The 19,944-nt window shown below is 44.1% G+C and overlaps 1 protein-coding gene across 1 annotated transcript in view; it reads left to right on the top strand.

Annotated features, from left to right (window-relative positions):
- Positions 1-19,944, top strand: part of LOC133635196 (low-density lipoprotein receptor-related protein 8-like) — a 71,218-nt gene that overhangs the window by 25,734 nt on the left and 25,540 nt on the right. Inside the window, exons 5-6 of the mRNA XM_062028086.1 lie at positions 632-757; positions 5,779-5,947. Of these exons, the coding sequence (XP_061884070.1) occupies positions 632-757; positions 5,779-5,947 (295 nt within the window). The remainder of the gene's footprint in view (positions 1-631; positions 758-5,778; positions 5,948-19,944) is intronic.

The raw sequence follows: 19,944 nt of genomic DNA, 5'->3' as shown, positions 1-19,944 counted from the left end.
ACCTGTGAAGTGAAAACCATTTCAGGAGACTACCTCTGGAAGCTCACTGAGAGAATGCCAAGAGTGTGCAAAGCAGTAATCAGAGCAAAGGGTGGCTATTTTGAAGAAACTAGAATATAAAACATGTTTTCAGTTATTTCACCTTTTTTGTTAAGTACATAACTCCAAATGTGTTCATTCATAGTTTTGATGCCTTCAGTGACAATCTACAATGTAAATAGTCATGAAAATAAAGAAAACGCATTGAATGAGAAGGTGTGTCCAAACTTTTGGCCTGTACTGTATATGAATAATACTTTTGAAAAAAAATACAATATATTAACGCAAAGGCAGGAGCTGAATTGGGAGTCTTTGTAACCCGCTTTAAAATGGTTATATTGTTAATATGCCAAATAATGTATGGTGATATGTACATAGTTATCGCAGGAGGCTGCAACATTTATTGTGATGTAGGTTTTAGGCCATATCACCCATCCCTACTTAGACCCTGGTCGTAAATGTCACCTTTTTTTGGAATGCGGCATTATGCCCGTGATGACAACGCATTAACTCCATAAAAATGTTTTTGGAGGAGGTGGATGTGCATCATAACTATATCTGTCTCTCTCTGCTCCCACGTTTTGTCCCCTAGAAGTGGACACGTGTCTGGAGAAGGACGTTTGTGACCAGCTGTGCGTTCACACCAACGGCAGCCTCGCCTGTGAGTGCCTCGATGGCTATCAGATGACCCCAATGAGCAGAGTGTGCAAGGCCAAAGGTGAGCTGCATTATGGAAAACCACCTGCACGCAGACCCTTCCTCCTTATTGATCGTAATGAGATCATTACAGATCTCTTGTGTCAAGTCAAATTTCAGCCTTGTGGATGGATATTGTTAACCGCTGCAGCTCCTTGTTAGGCAATAGCGTACGCCGAAGGGAAGAAATCCCGTCTTAGGTGGAAACGCATGAATCAAGCTGTTTGAACAGGATCATCTGGTCATTGGCACACATGTATGCATATGTCACTCACTGTTTGTTCAGGCTTGTGACGAAGCCTTTAAATGTTTATGGAGAACACTAAAATTGTGCAAAGTTCAAACTGGCTCCACCTTGAACCATTGTTAAGGTGGGTCTACTGTACATATATATGTATGTGTGTGTATGTGTATATATATACAGTATATATATAACAGTACAGGCCAAAAGTTTGGACACACCTTCTCATTCAATGTGTTTTCTTTATTTTCATGACTTTTACATTGTAGATTGACACTGAAGGCATCAAAACTATGAATGAACACATGCGGAGTTATGTACTTAACAAAAAAAGGTGAAATAACTGAAAACATGTTTTATATTCTAGTTTCTTCAAAATAGCCACCCTTTGCTCTGATTACTGCTTTGCACACTCTTGGCATTCTCTCGATGAGCTTCAAGAGGTAGTCACCTGAAATGGTTTTCACTTCACAAGTGTGCCCTATCAGGGTTGATTAGTGGAATATCTTGCTTTATCAATGGGGTTGGGACCATCAGTTGTGTTGTGAATGAGAAAGTGTGTCTAAACTTTTGGCCTGTACTGTGTATATATGTATATGTATTAGGGCTGCAACAACTAATCGATTAAAATCGATTATAAAAATAATTGACGATTTAATTTAGTCATCGATTCGTTGGATCTATGCTATGCGCATTGCAGAGGCTACTTATTTTTTATTTAAAAATGTTTTTTTTTAAACCTTTATTTATAAACTGCAACATTTACAAACAGCTGAGAAACAATAATCAAAATAAGTATGGTGCCAGTATGCTGTTTTTTTTCAATAAAATACTGGAAAGGATAGAAATGTAGTTTGTCTCTTTTATCCGATTATTAATCGATCAATCGAAGTAATAATCGACAGATTAATCGATAATCAAATTAGTTGTTAGTTGCGCTCTGACCTCAGAAGTGTCCTCCAAACCCGTACCTTCCACAGTGCAGACTGTGACACCGATCACTCCCTCGTCTGCTGTAAAGTCAAACTGCAGACAAAAATTATCTACAGAGCCAAACCTAAAGGACCCCCCCGTGTGGATTGCAGCAAAGCAGCCGATCCAACTAAAACTGCTTCCTTCAACCGTGCCTTAGAGGAATCCCTCCACCAACTACCCCAGTGCAGCTCTGCCCAGCAGTACTAGGAAGGCTTACGAGACACCATCCACACCACGGCCCTAACGGTTTTTGGCAAAAGATTGCGAAGGTCCAATGACTGGTTCGAAGCCAACGCATCTGTATTGGCACCGATACTTGAGGAAAAGCGTATCGCCCTTACCAACTACAAATGCACGTTGAGTGACAATACCCTACATGCTCTCAGGGCATCAAGGAAGAAACTGCAACATGCCTCCCGTCGCTGTGCTAACAGCTATTGGTTACAGCTTTGCAGCAACATCCAATCAGCCGCTGACTCCGGTAACATCAAAGGCATGTACGACGGCATCAAAAAGGCGCTTGGACCATTACACCACACAACTGCTCCGCTGAAATCGGCACTGGGAGAAATCATCACTGACCGCTCTAAACAACTCGACCGCTGGGTAGAGCACTACTCCGAACTCTACGCCAGCGACAACACTGTCTCCGATGCAGCCCTCCGCCATGTTGAGTGTCAACCTGTAATGGAAGAACTGGACATGGAACCAACAACTGAGGAGCTAAGCAAAGCGATTGACAGCCTAGCATGTGGTAAATCACCTGGCAGTGACGGAATCGCAGCTGAAATCCTCAAATGTTGAAAGCCTGCTCTCCTCGACCAACTTCACAAGCTCCTCTGTCTGTGCTGGAGTGAAGGTGCTGTCCCACAGGACATGAGGGATGCTACCATCATAACCCTGTACAAGAATAAGGGAGACAGGAGTGATTGTAACAACTACCGTGGTATCTCTCTACTCAGCACTACCGGAAAACTCTTTGCCAGAGTTGCACTGAATAGACTCCAGGTTCTCGCTGAGAAAATATACCCAGAATCTCAGGCAGGGTTCAGAGCAGGAAGGTCTACTACTGACATGATTTTCTCTCTGAGACAGCTGCAGGAGAAGTGTAGAGAGCAGAGAAAACCACTCTACATGGCATTTATTGACCTTACGAAAGCTTTCGACCTTGTGAGCAGGAGTGGCCTCTTTCAGCTGGTTGAACGAATAGGCTGTCCCCCCAAACTCCTTTGCATCCTCCAGTCCTTTCACACCGACATGCATGGCACCATCCAGTTCGATGGGTCCACATCAGACCCCTTCAAAATCTGCTGTGGTGTCAAGCAGGGATGCGTGCTGGCGCCCACCCTGTTTGGGATCTTCTTTTCCCTCCTCCTGCGCCAAGCATTTGGTACAGCAACTGAAGGAGTCTACCTTCACACAAGGACAGACGGTAAACTGTTCAACCATGCCCGTCTGAAAGCCAAAACAAAGGTCAGGCCACTCGTCATCCGGGACATGCTGTTTGCTGACGACGCAGCAGTGGTAGCACACTCCCAGGAGCACCTGCAAACCCTAATGGACCAGTTCACCAAAGCCTGTCAGGACTTCAGCCTGACCATCAGTCTGAGCAAAACCAAGACGATGGGACAGGGAACTGAACCACCCCCCTCTATCACCATCAACAACTACACCCTGGAAGTCGTAAACACCTTCACCTACCTCGGTTCCACCATCACCGACAACCTGTCACTCGATGCCGAACTCAGTGGCCGCATCGGAAAAGCTGCCTCAACTTTTGGGAAGCTTACAGCGAGAGTATGGGAAAACCGCAAGCTCACTATCCACACTAAGGTGCAGGTGTACAGAGCCTGTGTCACCAGCACTCTACTGTACGGTAGTGAAACCTGGACCCTATACTCCCACCAAGAGCGGCAGCTAAACATCTTCCATCTTCGCTGCCTTAAGCGTCTACTGGGCATCACCTGGAGGGACAGGATCACAAACCAATCAGTCCTGGAAAGAGCACAGCTTCCCAGCATGTGCTCCCTACTGAGGCAGCGACGTCTCCGCTGGCTGGGCCATGTCCGGCGGATGGACGATGGGCGAATCCCAAAGGACATCCTCTATGTTGAACTCACAACTGGCAAGAGGCAGATTGGCCGTCCCCAGCTGCGTTATAAGGACGTCTGCAAACAACACCTTAAGTCTTTTGACATCAGCCCCGACAGCTGGGAAGATGCAGCCCAGGACCGCCTTCAGTGGCAGCAGGCCCTCCGCAGCGGGCTGCTCAAGTCAGAAACCACCCTGGCCCAACACCATGAGGCTAAGAGGGCAAAGAGAAAGAAACAGGGCTCTGCGACACCGGCAACATCTATGGGACCGGTCTGGATATGTGACATCTGCGGCCGGGAATGTCTCTCACGAAGTGGCCTACACAGCCACAGGAGACGCTGCGACAAGACCTGACTCCGAGGCACAGGAAATCAATGATCTTCCGAGACTGCGATGCCGACGATGAATATGTATGTATGTATGTATGCATACATGCATGTATGTATGCATACATGCATGTATGCATGCATTAAGTCAGGAAAAAACCCAGAGGCTATTTCATCTCTTCTAGCCTGTTTCGCAGGTTTCCCTGCTCTTCAGGGGAGTTTATTGAAGCGTCTGTGGTTGTTACATATATAGGGTACATTATATGGAGGTGTGGCCATTGTTACACAGTAGTGCCTTGCTTCTGTGCCGACATGGTGAGACCAGTTCGTTGCGTTTGTTTAATGTGGACATGCTGGGGTGGTATATAATAAAAAATATATATATATATTTTGGCTGCACTGTTGTATGGTGAGCTAGATGCGACAATTCGCCATGTAATGGCGTGATCAATTTTATTGTCTTTAAGAGTCCATATGTATTTGCTCAGCTCTGTAGAGTTCTTGAGTTGGGGCCTATTGAAGCATCATTCCGCAGGCCCCAACTCAAGAACTCTACAGAGCTGCGCAATTACATATGGACTCTTTTAAAGAAAATAAATTCACGCCATCACGCCACAACGTTGACTTTTGCTGCTAATCATATTTGGATGATTACAATCCGAACACTGTTAGTTCCGAGCCGGTTGTACTTCTAGAGTATTTATTAGTAGACAGCGAGAAGTTATATTTTTGGCGTGACGGATATAAACGGAGGTCACAACATCGAAAGTCTATTACCTGAGGGGGCGTGGCTACAGAATAGAGTTGCCAAATGAGAAACATTTTCTGATTTTTTTGCATGCATGTTGTATAATTTTACATTACATTTCCAACGATAATAATGTTAGTAAATTATTTACTAAAAAAACAAAACATTTTGTGGTACATTACGTGGGACATGTAAGTGTCAAAAAGACCGCCAAAAAAGGCTGGTAGATGAGAATAAATCTAGATGTAAATATAGTGTATAAATTCACCCAATTGCAGGAAATGTAGTCTTGATTTTCAAAAATGTATTTTGGGGTTTGCGTGGCAGCACTTCGTGCACTTCAATTTTCCTCTTTTTTTTCTTAAAGGGTGCTCACATACCTGCTTGATATCCCCCATTTTTTTATACCTGCAAGTATCTCCTAGAACGGAAGGAATGACTACCTATCCGTCTCCTGCACTGCACTTTTACACATCTGTCGGCCATCTTGGGTGTTTTTGGGTACACTCGCAACAGCTCTGGCAGTTTATGGCATGATGCGACGGCGTCCAACGTAGTGGCCGATGTACAACTTTGTCGTTAAGAGCTTTTAAATAGATGCCCACTGTAGTAGCCACTATGCTTGTAAGGCTTCATCTCATTAATGTGTGTCCCCCCAGGGGTGGAAGCCCAGCTCCTCGTCTCCACACATGAAGGACTTGTTCAGATTGGTCTCGGCGGTGTAGCACACAGAACAGTGGCAGCGCATGTAGCCGGACCTGGACCTGTTGCAGCCTTGGCTTCCAACAACACACTGTACCTCGCCTGCCAAGGAACATCCATTTACAGGTAACCCAGAGCAGGGCCGTAACTAGGATTTGACAAGTACTGAGGTCAAAAATTGGTGGTCCAAGAGGAGCTTTGAAAGGCTTGAATCATGGGTATCCCAGGGCCATATGAATAATATTATATTGAGCAACATCATTTTTCCTGTTATGTTATCTAAAATCTTCGACAATCAGCATGATTTTGTAACAGTCCGCTTTTTTAAATTAAAATGCTCAAGTTGAGCGTACTAAACAAGTTTAATATAATTAAAAGAGTGAACTAATAAACTTTGCTACAACCTCGGGCAGACCGGTGGACGAGAGGTTAGCGCATGTGCCTTACAATAAGAAGGTCCCGGGTTCGATACCCGGGCTCAGGGTCTTTTTGTGTGGAGTTTGCATGTTCTCCCCGTGACTGTGTGGGTTCCTTCCGGGTACTCCGGCTTCCTCCTACCTCCAAAGACATGAATACGTTTGCGGTAAAATTTTACATCAAGCGTTGTGTCATTCAGTATTTGACATTTGACATGCGCTTCTTTGCGCAAAACGGGACCACAAGGCCCTACTTTAGAGCAGTCCTTCTCAAATAGTGGGGCGGTCCCCCTGGGTGGGCTGGGGGATGGTGAGACTTCAGGGAACATGCCGTACTAGAATATGGCAAACGTATGTAACACTTACTGTGACTGGTGGGAGAAGAGGGAAGGGTGGTTTGTTGTTTTCTTTAATGTTAATTAAGGATACATTGTTATGCAGAGGTGCACTTATAACAATTTTATAGACAATTGAGACTATTTATAGGTTGAGAATGAGGGTTGCAAAATATTTTCTTTTTTCTGGGGCGGGCGTAACAGAGCTGGTTTAGGGCGTGGCAGCATTGATATCACCTGACTGACATGACAAGTGGCAATTTAGTTGGCGCAGAGTTGGATAAACGCGTCTGCAACGGTATTATACCGACCACATCAATTCAATTCACGTGAAACCAACACTATAGTTACGTCAGTATAATTTAATGTTAACGTTACATTGACAGCACATTTCGTTTTAGATGATGTTTAAAGTAAAAGTGGACTTCATTGCGTTACGTTGTCTGGAGTTGAAGCAGGCTGTGCATGACCAAAGATCGTATATTGGGGAGGATGATCTACCGCATGGTTATGTACAGCGCACACAATCTCCTACACAAAGTATAATTGCAGTCAGTCATATCATCTTCTTTTTGCACTTGAAAACAATACAGAGGACATGACCTCTGTGTCATCAATGGTAGTTACAGCCATGACCCAGGGGACACCGGTGTGTGGTGATAGTAAAAAAAAACTTATAAAAAACCTCTTAGATAAGGACAACACGTCAGATCCAAATGTCAACACTCTGGGAGGTCTCTCAAATCTATTTTCCGGTGCATATCCGCCATAGAGGCAAAGCAAATATCCTAGACATGTTTGTGCCTTCTTTCACGATCCAGGATCTATTTGGCTGAATGAACCTGTCCACTGTAGGCCCTCGTGTAAAAACTCCTAACCACGACCCTGACATTAATTCCCAAGTATCAGCTTCCAGTCTGGCCAGTAATGTATAAAAGTAATGTAACCCAAGCCGTTTATTATCAAGGGGTTTAAAGGAAGCAGGGGCCCATCCCTGCTACCTTTGGGTACATCACAAGAGACTTTAACCCGCTACTTTTTTCCAATGCTTTAAACTAGGGGTGTGGGGAAAAAATCGATTCAAATTCGAATCGCGATTCCCACGTTGTGCGATTCAGAATCGATTCTCATTTTTAAAAAATCTTTTTGTTTTTTTTTAATAAAAAAATTTTGTTGTGTTTTTTTTTTTTTTTTTTTAATTAATCAATCCAACAAAACAATACATAGCAATACCATAACAATGCAATCCAATTCCAAAACCAAACCCGACCCAGCAACACTCAGAACTGCAATAAACAGAGCAATTGAGAGGAGACACAAACACGACACAGAACAAACCAAAAGTAGTGAAACAAAAATGAATATTATCAACAACAGTATCAATATTAGTTACAATTTCAACATAGCAGTGATTAAAAATCCCTCATTGACATTATCATTAGACATTTATAAAAAATTTAAAAAATGAACAATAGTGTCACAGTGGCTTACACTTGCATCGCATCTCATAAGCTTGGCAACACACTGTGTCCAATATTTTCACAAAGATAAAATAAGTCATATTTTTGGTTCATTTAATAGTTAAAACAAATATACATTATTGCAATCAGTTGATAAAACATTGTCCTTTACAATTATAAAAGCTTTTTACCAAAATCTACTACTCTGCTTCCATGTCAGCAGACTGGGGTAGATCCTGCTGAAATCCTATGTATTGAATGAATAGAGAATCCTTTTGAATCGGGAAAAAAATCGTTTTTGAATCGAGAATCGTGTTGAATTGAAAAAAAATCGATTTTGAATCGACTCGTGACCCCAAGAATCGATATTGAATCGAATCGTGGGACACCCAAAGATTCACAGCCCTACTTTAAACCCTGCGGCTTATAAAAAACGGTGCGGATAATTTATGGACATAATGTTTTGTATTCAACAAATACATTTCATATTACACCAACAGACACTGAAAAAGTATGCTTGTGTTATGGCGCCAACTTTTGAATTAGTTCACTCACCGCAGGTGCTGCGGGTTAATGTACTTTCTGTTTCATGACTTAAACCGAAAAGGGAAACGGCCCTTTTTTTTTTAGAATTAGCTTATCGTTCACAATCACTATGAGAAACAAGAACCCACATCTTTTTTTTGGGGGGGGGGTTAATGATGATAAAAAATGCTTTCCAATATGCAGCTATTGGGAGCCACCGTTGTAGTCTTGAAAGCCCTCTAAAACAACTTCAAAACCCTCTAACGTTTTGTATACACGCTGCAAGTCTATATATAATGTAGTAACGGACACGTTCATAACAATATGTAATATGTACAATATTTTACTGTATTTTGATCATTTTAATCAATAGCGGGACTTTCTTTTCTTGCACATTTATTTTCGTTTCCTTTGCAGCACACACCTGACTTCCGGCATCTACGGTGTGTTCCTACTTCCGGATACAAAACGCATGTGTGTGTTGTAATCATGGCAGACTTGGTAACAGACAATGAAGACGACTATTTTTGCACAATTGAGGATTCACAACCTTATCTTTCTGAAGCCGAATATACAAACGGCGGATGAACTGCTGCTTATAGAAGCGAGCACGAAGAAGAGGGTGAAAAGTTGGAGCAGATGGAAGCCGAGAGAGTGAAGTCGGTTCTATTTGGTCACTCTGCAAATCTGGAACTTTTGAGCCAAGCTGTGCCGAATTATTGGAGTGCTCAAATCAACTGGAAACGTCCCCGGCCATCGAGTAAATCAGTGCTTTTCAACCACTGTGCCGCGGCACAGTAGTGTGCCGTGAGATATTGTCTGGTGTGCCGTGGGAAATTATGCAACTTCACCTAATTGGTCCAAAAAATATTTTTTGCAAATCAATAATTATAATCTGCAAATAATGTGCCGTTGCTTAGTGTCTGTGCTGTGTAAAACTCGGCAGGGTAACCACGTAATACTCCATGTCAGTAGGTGGCAGCAGGTAGTTAATTGCTTTGTAAAAGTCGGAATGTGTCGGGTGAGACGAGGATGGTTTATTGTGATCCCAATATGCAGACCACATCGGGAGGCAGTGTGCAGGTAAAAAGGTATGTAATGCTTGAACCAAAAATTAACAAAAGGGAAAGGCAATGGCTATGCAAAACGAAAGTAAAACTGAACTGGCTACAAAGTAAACAGAAACAGAATGCTGGACGACAGCAAAAACTTACAACGTCCACAAAGTACATCCGTTCTTGACATGACAATCAACAATGTCCACACAAAGAAGGATAGCAACAATGTAAATAGTCTTGCTTGCTAACCCAAACCAGGTGTGCGGGATAGCGCTCAAAGGAAGACATGAAACTGCTACAGGAAAACACCACCAAAACAGGAAGGGCCACCAAAATGACAGCGCAAGACAAGAACTAAAACACTACACACAGGAAAACACCAACAAACTCAAAATAAGGCACGACGACCTGGTGGAGTTTCATTTTTTAACGTTTTCTGCTGGTGGTGTGCCTCCGGATTTTTTAATGAGAAAAATGTGCCTCGCCTCAAAAAAGGTTGAAAAACACTTGAGTAAATCACTATATTATTGTTCATAACACATGCAGCCCATCACCATACACTATAGTACATACACTGTCTGGCTAGAGACAAAACAAAACATGAGATATGGGCTAATACTTTACAGATACTGTAAAATGATTGTTTGTGTTTTTCAGTCAGTACAGATTGGTGTCTTATCGCCTTGTAATGTGCATTACAAACTCAAACGCGTTTCGTGTTGACGTAGAAGCTTGCTTTAGGGCTAATACCGTAGCACGCCGATGTGCTAATATGCTAGAAAAAGAGGTCCTCAGTGTTCGCTCTTACAATAACAATGTCGCTACAGCTTGGTTATTATTCAGGTTAGGGAATGTAAAAGAAGTATTGTTGGTGGTTTTTGAATGCATTTTTAAAGCGATTTAGAGGTAGAAAATGATTGCTCCAATGAGCTGCATTGCTAGCCACCGAGAACGAGCCTATTTTTTATATGTTAGATAGCGAAAAAAACTAAAATGTTGTCTTCTTGTCACTCCTAGGCAAAATTTTTAAAAAAGTGCAGTTCCCCTTTAAACAGGAAGTATAACCGTCTATAGCAGGGGTCCCCAAACTTTTAGACTACGAGGCCGCATTGGGGTAAAACAATTTGGCTGGGGGCCGCGCTATATATATATATATATATATATATATATATATATATATATATATATATATATATATATATATATATATATATATATATATATATATATATATACATATACACACACAAACCCCGTTTCCATATGAGTTGGGAAATTGTGTTAGATGTAAATATAAACGGAATACAATGATTTTCAAATCCTTTTCAACCCATATTCAATTGAATGCACTACAAAGACAACATATTTGATGTTCAAACTCATGAACTTTATTTTTTTTAGCAAATAATAATTAACTTAGAATTTCATGGCTGCAACACGTGCCAAGGTAGTTGGGAAAAGGCATGTTCACCACTGTGTTACATGGCCTTTCCTTTTAACAACACTCAGTAAACGTTTGGGAACTGAGGAGACACATTTTTTAAGCTTCTCAGGTGGAATTCTTTCCCATTCTTGCTTGATGTACAGCTTAAGTTGTTCAAAAGTCCGGGGGTCTCCATTGTGGTATTTTAGGCTTCATAATGCGCCACACATTTTCAATGGGAGACAGGTCTGGACTACAGGCAGGCCAGTCTAGTACCCGCACTCTTAATATGAAGCCACGTTGATGTAACACGTGGCTTGACATTGTCATGCTGAAATAAGCAGGGGCGTCCATGGTAACGTTGCTTGGATGGCAACATATGTTGCTCAAAAACCTGTATGGACCTTTCAGCATTAATGACGCCTTCACAGATGTGTAAGTTACCCATGTCTTGGGCACTAATACACCCCCATACCATCACAGATGCTGGCTTTTCAACTTTGCGCCTATAACAATCCGGATGGTTCTTTTCCTCTTTGGTCCGGAGGACACGACGTCCACAGTTTCCAAAAACAATTTGAAATGTGGACTCGTCAGACCACAGAACACTTTTCCACTTTGTATCTGTCCATCTTAGATGAGCTCAGGCCCAGCGAAGCTGACGGCATTTCTGGGTGTTGTTGATAAACGGATTTCGCCTTGCATAGTAGAGTTTTAACTTGCACTTACAGATGTAGCGACCAACTGTAGTTACTGACAGTGGGTTTCTGAAGTGTTCCTGAGCCCATGTGGTGATATCCTTTACACACTGATGTCGCTTGTTGATGCAGTACAGCCTTAGGGATCGAAGGTCACGGGCTTAGCTGCTCACGTTCAGTTATTTCTCCAGATTCTCTGAACCCTTTGATGATATTACGGACCGTAAATGGTGAAATCCCTAAATTCCTAAATTTCTTAAACTGTTCAACAATTTGCTCACGCATTTGTTGACAAAGTAGTGACCCTCGCTCCATCCTTGTTTGTGAATGACTGAGCATTTCATTGAATCTACTTTTATACCCAATCATGGCACCCACCTGTTCCCAATTTGCATGTTCACCTGTGGGATGTTCCAAATAAGTGTTTGATGAGCATTCTTCAACTTTATCAGTATTTATTGCCACCTTTTCCAACTTCTTTGTCACGTGTTGCTGGCATCAAATTCTAAAGTTAATGATTATTTGCACACAAAAAAATGTTTATGAGTTTGAACATCAAATATGTTGTCTTTGTAGCATATTCAACTGAATATGGGTTGAAAATGATTTGCAAATCATTGTATTCCGTTTATATTTACATCTAACACAATTTCCCAACTCATATGGAAACGGGGTTTGTATATATATATATATATATATATATATATATATATATATATATATATATATATATATATATATATATATATATATATATATATATATATATATATATATATATATATATATATATATATATATATATATATATATATATATATATGTGTGTGTATATATGTATATGTCTATGTCTATGTGTGTGAGTGCTCGCGCACAGGGTGCGTTAGATTTGTGGCAGAAGTGCTTGTAGTTAGTGCATGCTGCATGCTGCCCCTGCTTGCTACTCTCTGCTTACAGCTATCGCCGCCAGCTAGCCCCTGGGTGGGTGAAAAGAGGAGCCGAGTGCGTAAGTCTCCTCCTGCTGGTACAAAGCCTCTCCACCACCAAGACCCCTGGGGTGCCTCCTCGTGGCCACACACGGTAAACTGCGTCTTTGCGGACACAGGCTAAACTGTAGGGGATCTCGGAGCAGCAGTGGGCCCCAGAGGCGAGGCGTGCAGGCCCACCAGTGTGTGGACACGCCCTGACGTCCGCCAACCACTGCCCCATCTATGGGTTAAATAGATATAAGACCTCAACGGTGGAAGTGGCGGAGGATGACACTGCATGTCACAACGGCAATGAAGGCGGATGAAGGCTGCAACAGAGGGTGGTCTCTAGTCGTCATGGATCCATGCCACTGGATCAAGGCCCCTCTCTGCCAAGGACCGTGTGGTGGCTGCAGGCGCATCAGTCTCCCCACGCTAAAAGACGTCACGCGCAGGCGTCCTCCCGAATGGGAACCCATCCATTTTACATCCCGGATACTTCAAAGTCCTTTGGCGACCGGGAAGTGGTAACGGGGGCAGGACAGTGAAGTCTGGCAGTCCCTAGCCACAACCTGGCACACAGGCGGTGGGTGTTAGATTCAGTCGTTAAGCTCATGGACTGAGGCAGAAGAGCTTTTTGGCAGCTGCACCCATGACTGAGCAGCCCTATTCAGGATCCACTCTGCTCACCCCAGTAGGGGAGGGGGTTAGAAAAGGTACCCCAATAATAGCCTGCCTCGCAACATCCTGTCTGGAATACCGCATCCAGAGGGATCACCACCACGCGGTCAGAAACAAAGAAAACAAAAACTACACATTGGAGCCTGGAACGTGCGAACCCTCACGGACAACCAAGCCAGCGATCGACTGAAAGGCGAACTGCCATCATCTCCAGAGAGCTAAGGAAGTTCCAGATCGACATCGCAGCACTCTCCGAGACCCGACTGGCCGACGAAGGGCAGCTGAAGGAAGAAAAAGGCGGATATACTTTCTTTTGGAAAGGAAAGCCTGCAAATGAGCCACGAATCCACGGTGTGGGTTTTGCTATTAAGAACTGCCTCATCAACCACCTCCATGAACTTCCTGTGGGCATCAACGAGCGCCTAATGACCTTACGCCTTATGCTTGCTAGCAGTCATATGGCCACGGTCGTTAGTGCCTATGCACCAACCCTTGATGCACAGGATGAAGTTAAGGAGGCCTTTTATGCTGACCTGGACAAAGTTCTATCTGAAGTCCCCAAGGAGGACAAGTTAATCCTGCTCGGAGACTTCAACGCCAGAGTGGGACGAAACCACCACCTATGGAGGGGTACGCTGGGGAGAGAAGGGGTCGGAAATACAAACTCTAATGGCACACTACTGCTAACTAAGTGCTCGGAGCACAACCTGGTTATCACTAACACACTTTTCCGTCAGAAAACCAAGTTCAAAACATCATGGATGCACCCTCGCTCCAAACTGTGGCATCTCATTGACTATGTCATTGTCCGCTCTAAAGACCGTTGCGACGTCCTAAACACCAGAGCAATGACCAGTGCAGACGACTGCTGGACCGACCACCGCCTCATTCGCTCCATCATGTCCATCCCCTTAATGCGGAAAAGACGGATGCAGAAAAGACAGTGCCGGCCAAGAATTAACATCGAGCTGTTGAGTGACACCACCTACCAACAACAGCTGCAGGAGGCCTTTAGCGCAGCGTTGCCCAAACAGTACCCAGATAATACGGAAACACACTGGAGCACACTTTCGACTGCCATAATGAAATCCTGCAAAAATATCCTTGGTCTCAAAAAGCGAAAACATCAAGACTGGTTTGATGAGAACGACACTGAGATCCTGCAACTAATTGACAACAAGCGGCAAGCTTTCATCACTTGGCAAAACGACATCCACTGCAAAGTGAAAAGAGTAGCCCACGCCAAAGCGAAGGCAGCTGTCCAAACACAGGTTAGGAAACTGAAGAACCAGTGGTGGACAAAGAAGGCTCTGGAGATCGAGCAGCTTGCTGACTCTGGAGACACGAGAGGCTTCTTCGATGCCACAAGAGTGGTGTATGGTGCCAGCCACCGCTGCCTAACACCCCTTCGCTCAAAGGATGGTCTGCTGCTGCTGAAGGACAAGGACACAATTTCAAACAGGTGGAAAGAACACTATGAGGACCTCTTAAACAGGGACACTATACCTGAGATGGAGGCTCTTGACCAACTCTCACAACAACCCACAGATGAAAGCATGGGAGAACCACCTACCTTGGATGAGCTGCAGGATGCCATTGGAAAGATGAGGAACAACAAGGCTGCTGGGCCCGACGGCATTCCAGCAGAGGTCCTGAAGAAAGGCGGACCCGCTCTTACCAAGCACATCCATGCCCTGCTTCTCAAAATATGGGAAGAAGAGGAAATCCCTGCACAGCTCAGAGATGCCCTAATTGTCTCCATATTTAAGAAAGGAGACAAGGCAGACTGTGGGAATTACCGTGGCATCTCTCTCCTGTCCACCATAGGGAAAGCCCTCGCTCGGGTTTTGGCCAACAGACTCACCCCCCTGTCAGAAAGCGTGCTTCCTGAGTCTCAGAGTGGATTTCGCCCAAGCAGAGGCACCACAGACAAGATTTTCATCGCACGACAACTGCAAGAAAAATGCCGGGAACAAAACCAATCATTATACATGGCCTTCATAGACCTCACCAAAGCCTTCGACTCGGTTAACCGTCAGGCCCTTTGGCTGGTTCTGTCCAAGATTGGCTGCCCAGACAAATACATCCGGGTACTGAGACTACTGCATGATAACATGTCAGCCACAGTGCTCAGTGGCAGTGGAGATGAAACGGAACCCTTTAGGGTAGACACAGGTGTAAAACAGGGATGTGTCATCGCTCCAACACTATTTTCCATCTTTGTTGCTGCTATCCTCCATCTCACAAACATACATCTGCCCCAGGGAGTCAAAATAATGTACAGAACCGACGGTCAACTCCTCAACATCAACCGTTTCAGGGCTAAAGGTCAAACCACCACCATATCCATCATGGAGCTGCAGTATGCAGACGATAATGCCCTCGTAGCCCTCTCAGAAGAGGACCTACAGTGCACTCTGTCTGCTTTTGCGAAGGCATACAAACAGCTTGGTCTTGCCATCAATATAAAGAAAACCCAAATCCTCCACCAATTACCACCAAACTGTAGTGCGCCTGTCCTGCCCCCAAACCTCTCAATTGACAAAATCCGACTGGAAAATGTGGACCACTTCCAATATCTCGGGAGCCTCCTGTCATCTAAAGCTGTCATTGACGATGAAATTCACCACCGCCTCAGCTGTGCCAGTGGGGCCTTCTCGAGGCTGAGGAAGCGAGTCTTCGAGAACCGTGACCTCCAAGCAAAGACCAAAATCCTGGTCTACAAAGCAGTCGTGCTCCCCACCCTTCTGTATGGGTCAGAAGCCTGGACCACCTACAGCAGGCACTTAAAGGCACTCGAGACCTACCATCATCGATGTCTCAGAAAAATCCTCAGGATCATCTGGGAGGACCGACGCACCAACACCAGCGTCCTGGAGGAGGCTGGCTTGCCCACCATCACTGCCACGATTGCCCAAAACCAACTTAGATGGACTGGCCATGTAGTCCGCATGCCTGACTCTCGCCTCCCAGAACAAGTTCTTTATTCACAGCTTGTTGAAGGGAAACGGGCCCCGGGAGGTCAAAAGAAGAGATTCAAGGATAACATCAAAGCAAACCTGACAAAGTGTCACATAGACCTTAAGTCTTGGGAAGTCAAGGCAACAGACAGGACGATGTGGAGAAACCTTGTCCGTGAGGGTGCCGCGCAATATAATGACGACCTCCGCCATGCTGCACAAGACAAGCGCAGACTAAGAAAGGAGAGAGCATCCACCAAGCAGGCCCAACCCAAGCCCACCACCACTACATTCCCTTGTCCACATTGCCCCAGAATAATCGGGTCCAGAATCGGCCTCTACGCCCACCTGAAGACCCACAAGGACCAGGAAGGAGGACAGTCATACTCGACCACGAGTGACCGCCGATGATGTCTATGTATATGTCCATGTATATATGTATAAATATATATGTATATATGTATATGTGTATATATGTATATGTGTGTATATGTATATATATATATATATATTTTAATACCTATAACACCCGTCATTTCTGTCAATTTCATGGCTGGCTCAAAGCGTGAACACTCTGCGATCACATACGACCGACAGACAATTCTGGATGTGGATGGATCGGGTCGTTATAGACTGAAAGATGCATGTACGGTGGACCTCCTCGCTAGCATGGGAATACTTCGCGGGCTACATCGAGCGGCCTTTGTAGCAGCGGAGTCAAGTGCTAGCGGTGACCGCCAATGGAGACGACGTAAGCGGTGTGAGCGGAAGCAGAAGCGGGGATGCCGAGCGGGGCTAACAACAAAGGGAAAAGCTAACCAAAGAAGCGGGGAGTCTCCGGGTAAGAAGCCATTTAAACTAGAAATAGCCGGCGCCAGGCTGGATAATCCCTGCACACATAGCAATTCTCTTAGAATAAAACACAACTCACATAATGTTTTTTCTTTTGTGACCGTGTCAGAGGCAGACATGCAATGTACTGAGGTGGCTAACTATGATGCGTTCAGTTTATCGCAACATCTAGCAAACAATCGGACAATTCCCGTCGTATCAATTCCTAGATATGGTCAAAACTATTTAAAGTGCACTACGCATAATAAACGCAACATTATTAATATTGCTACTTCGGATAATTTCAACAAACAATCCTCAAAACAGCCCACTTCCTATAATATGGGCTTTTTAAACATAAGATCATTATCTTCCAAAACGTTATTAGTTAATGAGGTCATTAGAGACAACAAACTTGACGTCGTTGGTCTCGCCGAGACCTGGCTCAAACCAGACGATTTTTTTGCGCTAAATGAGGCATCTCCTCTTAACTATACCAATGCACATGTTGCCCGACCTCTTAAAAGGGGAGGGGGTGTCGCACTAATATACAATGAAAACTATAATTTTACACCTAACCTAAATAGTAAATATAACTCGTTTGAGGTGCTCACTTTGAGGTTTGTCACACCGCTGCCTCTCCACCTGGCTGTTATCTACCGCCCCCCTGGGCCCTATTCGGACTTCATCAGTGAATTCTCAGAGTTTGTTGCTGATCTAGTGACGCACGCCGACAATATAATCATAATGGGGGACTTTAATATCCATATGAATACCCCATCGGACCCTCCATGCGTGGTGCTCCAGACTATAATTGATAGCTGTGGTCTTACACAAATAATAAATGAACCCACGCATCGCAAAGGTAATACGATAGATCTAGTGCTTGTCAGGGGTGTCACCACCTCTAAAGTTACGATACTCCCGTACACTAAAGTAATGTCCGATTGTGATGTTCACCCGAACGTAAGGTATTTTATTTTGAAGTCCCGTTGCGAGACAGGAAGCAGCGGAGCGGAGGTGACTATTGGACTATGTATGTATGCCAGTTATGATATGCCGCCGATGCTCGAGTATTAAAAGTTACGAGTTCAAGGAATCAACTCTCATTATTTCTGCAGTCCCAAATGCAAGAACATTACATTGGCGACGAGGATAAAGACGAGGACAGTGCAAGTAAGACAACTGTTTCTCTCCAAGGAGAGGAGGGAAAGCGGCGAAACTAGTTAGCCCACAGCAGAAGCTAAGCTAATCAAAACAGCTAATCGGAGCAAGGCAAGAAACGTGACGCACCGGCAAGCATGGCTGGACACACTTCTCCGCTTCCACCGTTTGATACGGAGACCGAACCTGGTTCCGTTGGGCCTCGCTGGACTAAATGGCTGCAAAGGTTTGAAAACTACACCATAGCAATGAATATTAATGGCGACGCGAGATTGAAAGCACTGTTACTGCACGTTGCCGGAGAGAGAGTGCATGATATTTACGACACATTCGCAGCTGATGGAGACAAATATGCCGATGTAAAACAGAAATTATCAGCATATTTCACACCCAAGAAAAACGTCCAATACCAAGTGTATCTCTTCAGAAAATCGGTGCAGGAGCCTGGAGAAAACCTGGACACCTTTCACACCAGACTGAGGATGTTAGCAAAAAACTGTGAGTTTGCAGACATTAATGCAGAGATCAAAACACAAATAATACAAAGTTGCACATCATCAAGACTGCGCAGAAAAGCACTAAGAGAACCTGAGCAGACCCTAGAAGACATTCTGAACCATGGGCGCACATGTGAACTGTCTGAAATGCAAGCATCAGGCATGGAAAGTGGCAATGCAGCAACAGTAAACAAAGTGTATCACAAAACTACACATAGAACCCCAAACAAAAGCACCTGGTCAATAAAGAAGCAACCCAACAACCGCTGCAGAAACTGTGGAGGTAACTACCCTCATGAAAATGAATGCCCAGCCAAGGACAAACAATGCAGAGCATGTGGCAAACTAAATCATTTTGCACAACAATGCCGATCAAAAGCTAAAGAGATCAACTACAAACAGCCATACAGGAAAACTCAACAAACATCTAAAAGTGTGCATCAGATGACTGACAGTGCCTCAGGTGAGAAAACAGGACACACATCTAGCAGTGATGAAGCTTATGTTTATGTAGTTAATGCTGCTAAACCTGCAAAGCTTCCACAAACCAAGGTCACAATGAATGACACCCAGATACATGTCCTACTTGACTCCGAGGCTACAGTCAACTGCATAAGTGAAGCCACTTATAACGAACTGATGCCACATCCCACACTATACCCAACCGATGTTAAGATCTACCCATACCGATCAACAAAATCTCTTCCAGTGTGCGGTGAGTTTGAATGCTGTGTGGAAAAATACAACAAAAAAGCAACATGCACAGTCTTTGTTATCAAAGGTGATGGATTTAACATCTTGAGCTATGAAACATCCAAAGACTTAGGACTGATCCACATTGTTACAACAGTAACAGGCCAAATACCACGCTCAGTAGCAGATGAGTTGGTTGAAAACCACCCAGAGTTATTCAAAGGGATCGGAAAACTCCAAAACTTCCAAGTAAAACTGCACATGAATACTGACATTAAGCCTACCTGTCAACCTCACAGACGTGTTCCTTTTCACCTACGTCAGAAAGTGGAGGATGAACTTCACAAGCTTGAAGCAGATGATATCATTGAAGAAATCACTGGACCGACACCGTGGGTTTCACCCATAGTGAAA

Source organism: Entelurus aequoreus, linkage group LG19, assembly GCF_033978785.1.
Source record: "Entelurus aequoreus isolate RoL-2023_Sb linkage group LG19, RoL_Eaeq_v1.1, whole genome shotgun sequence".
NCBI lineage: Eukaryota > Metazoa > Chordata > Actinopteri > Syngnathiformes > Syngnathidae > Entelurus > Entelurus aequoreus.
This window is presented reverse-complemented; position numbering and strand designations above follow the sequence as displayed.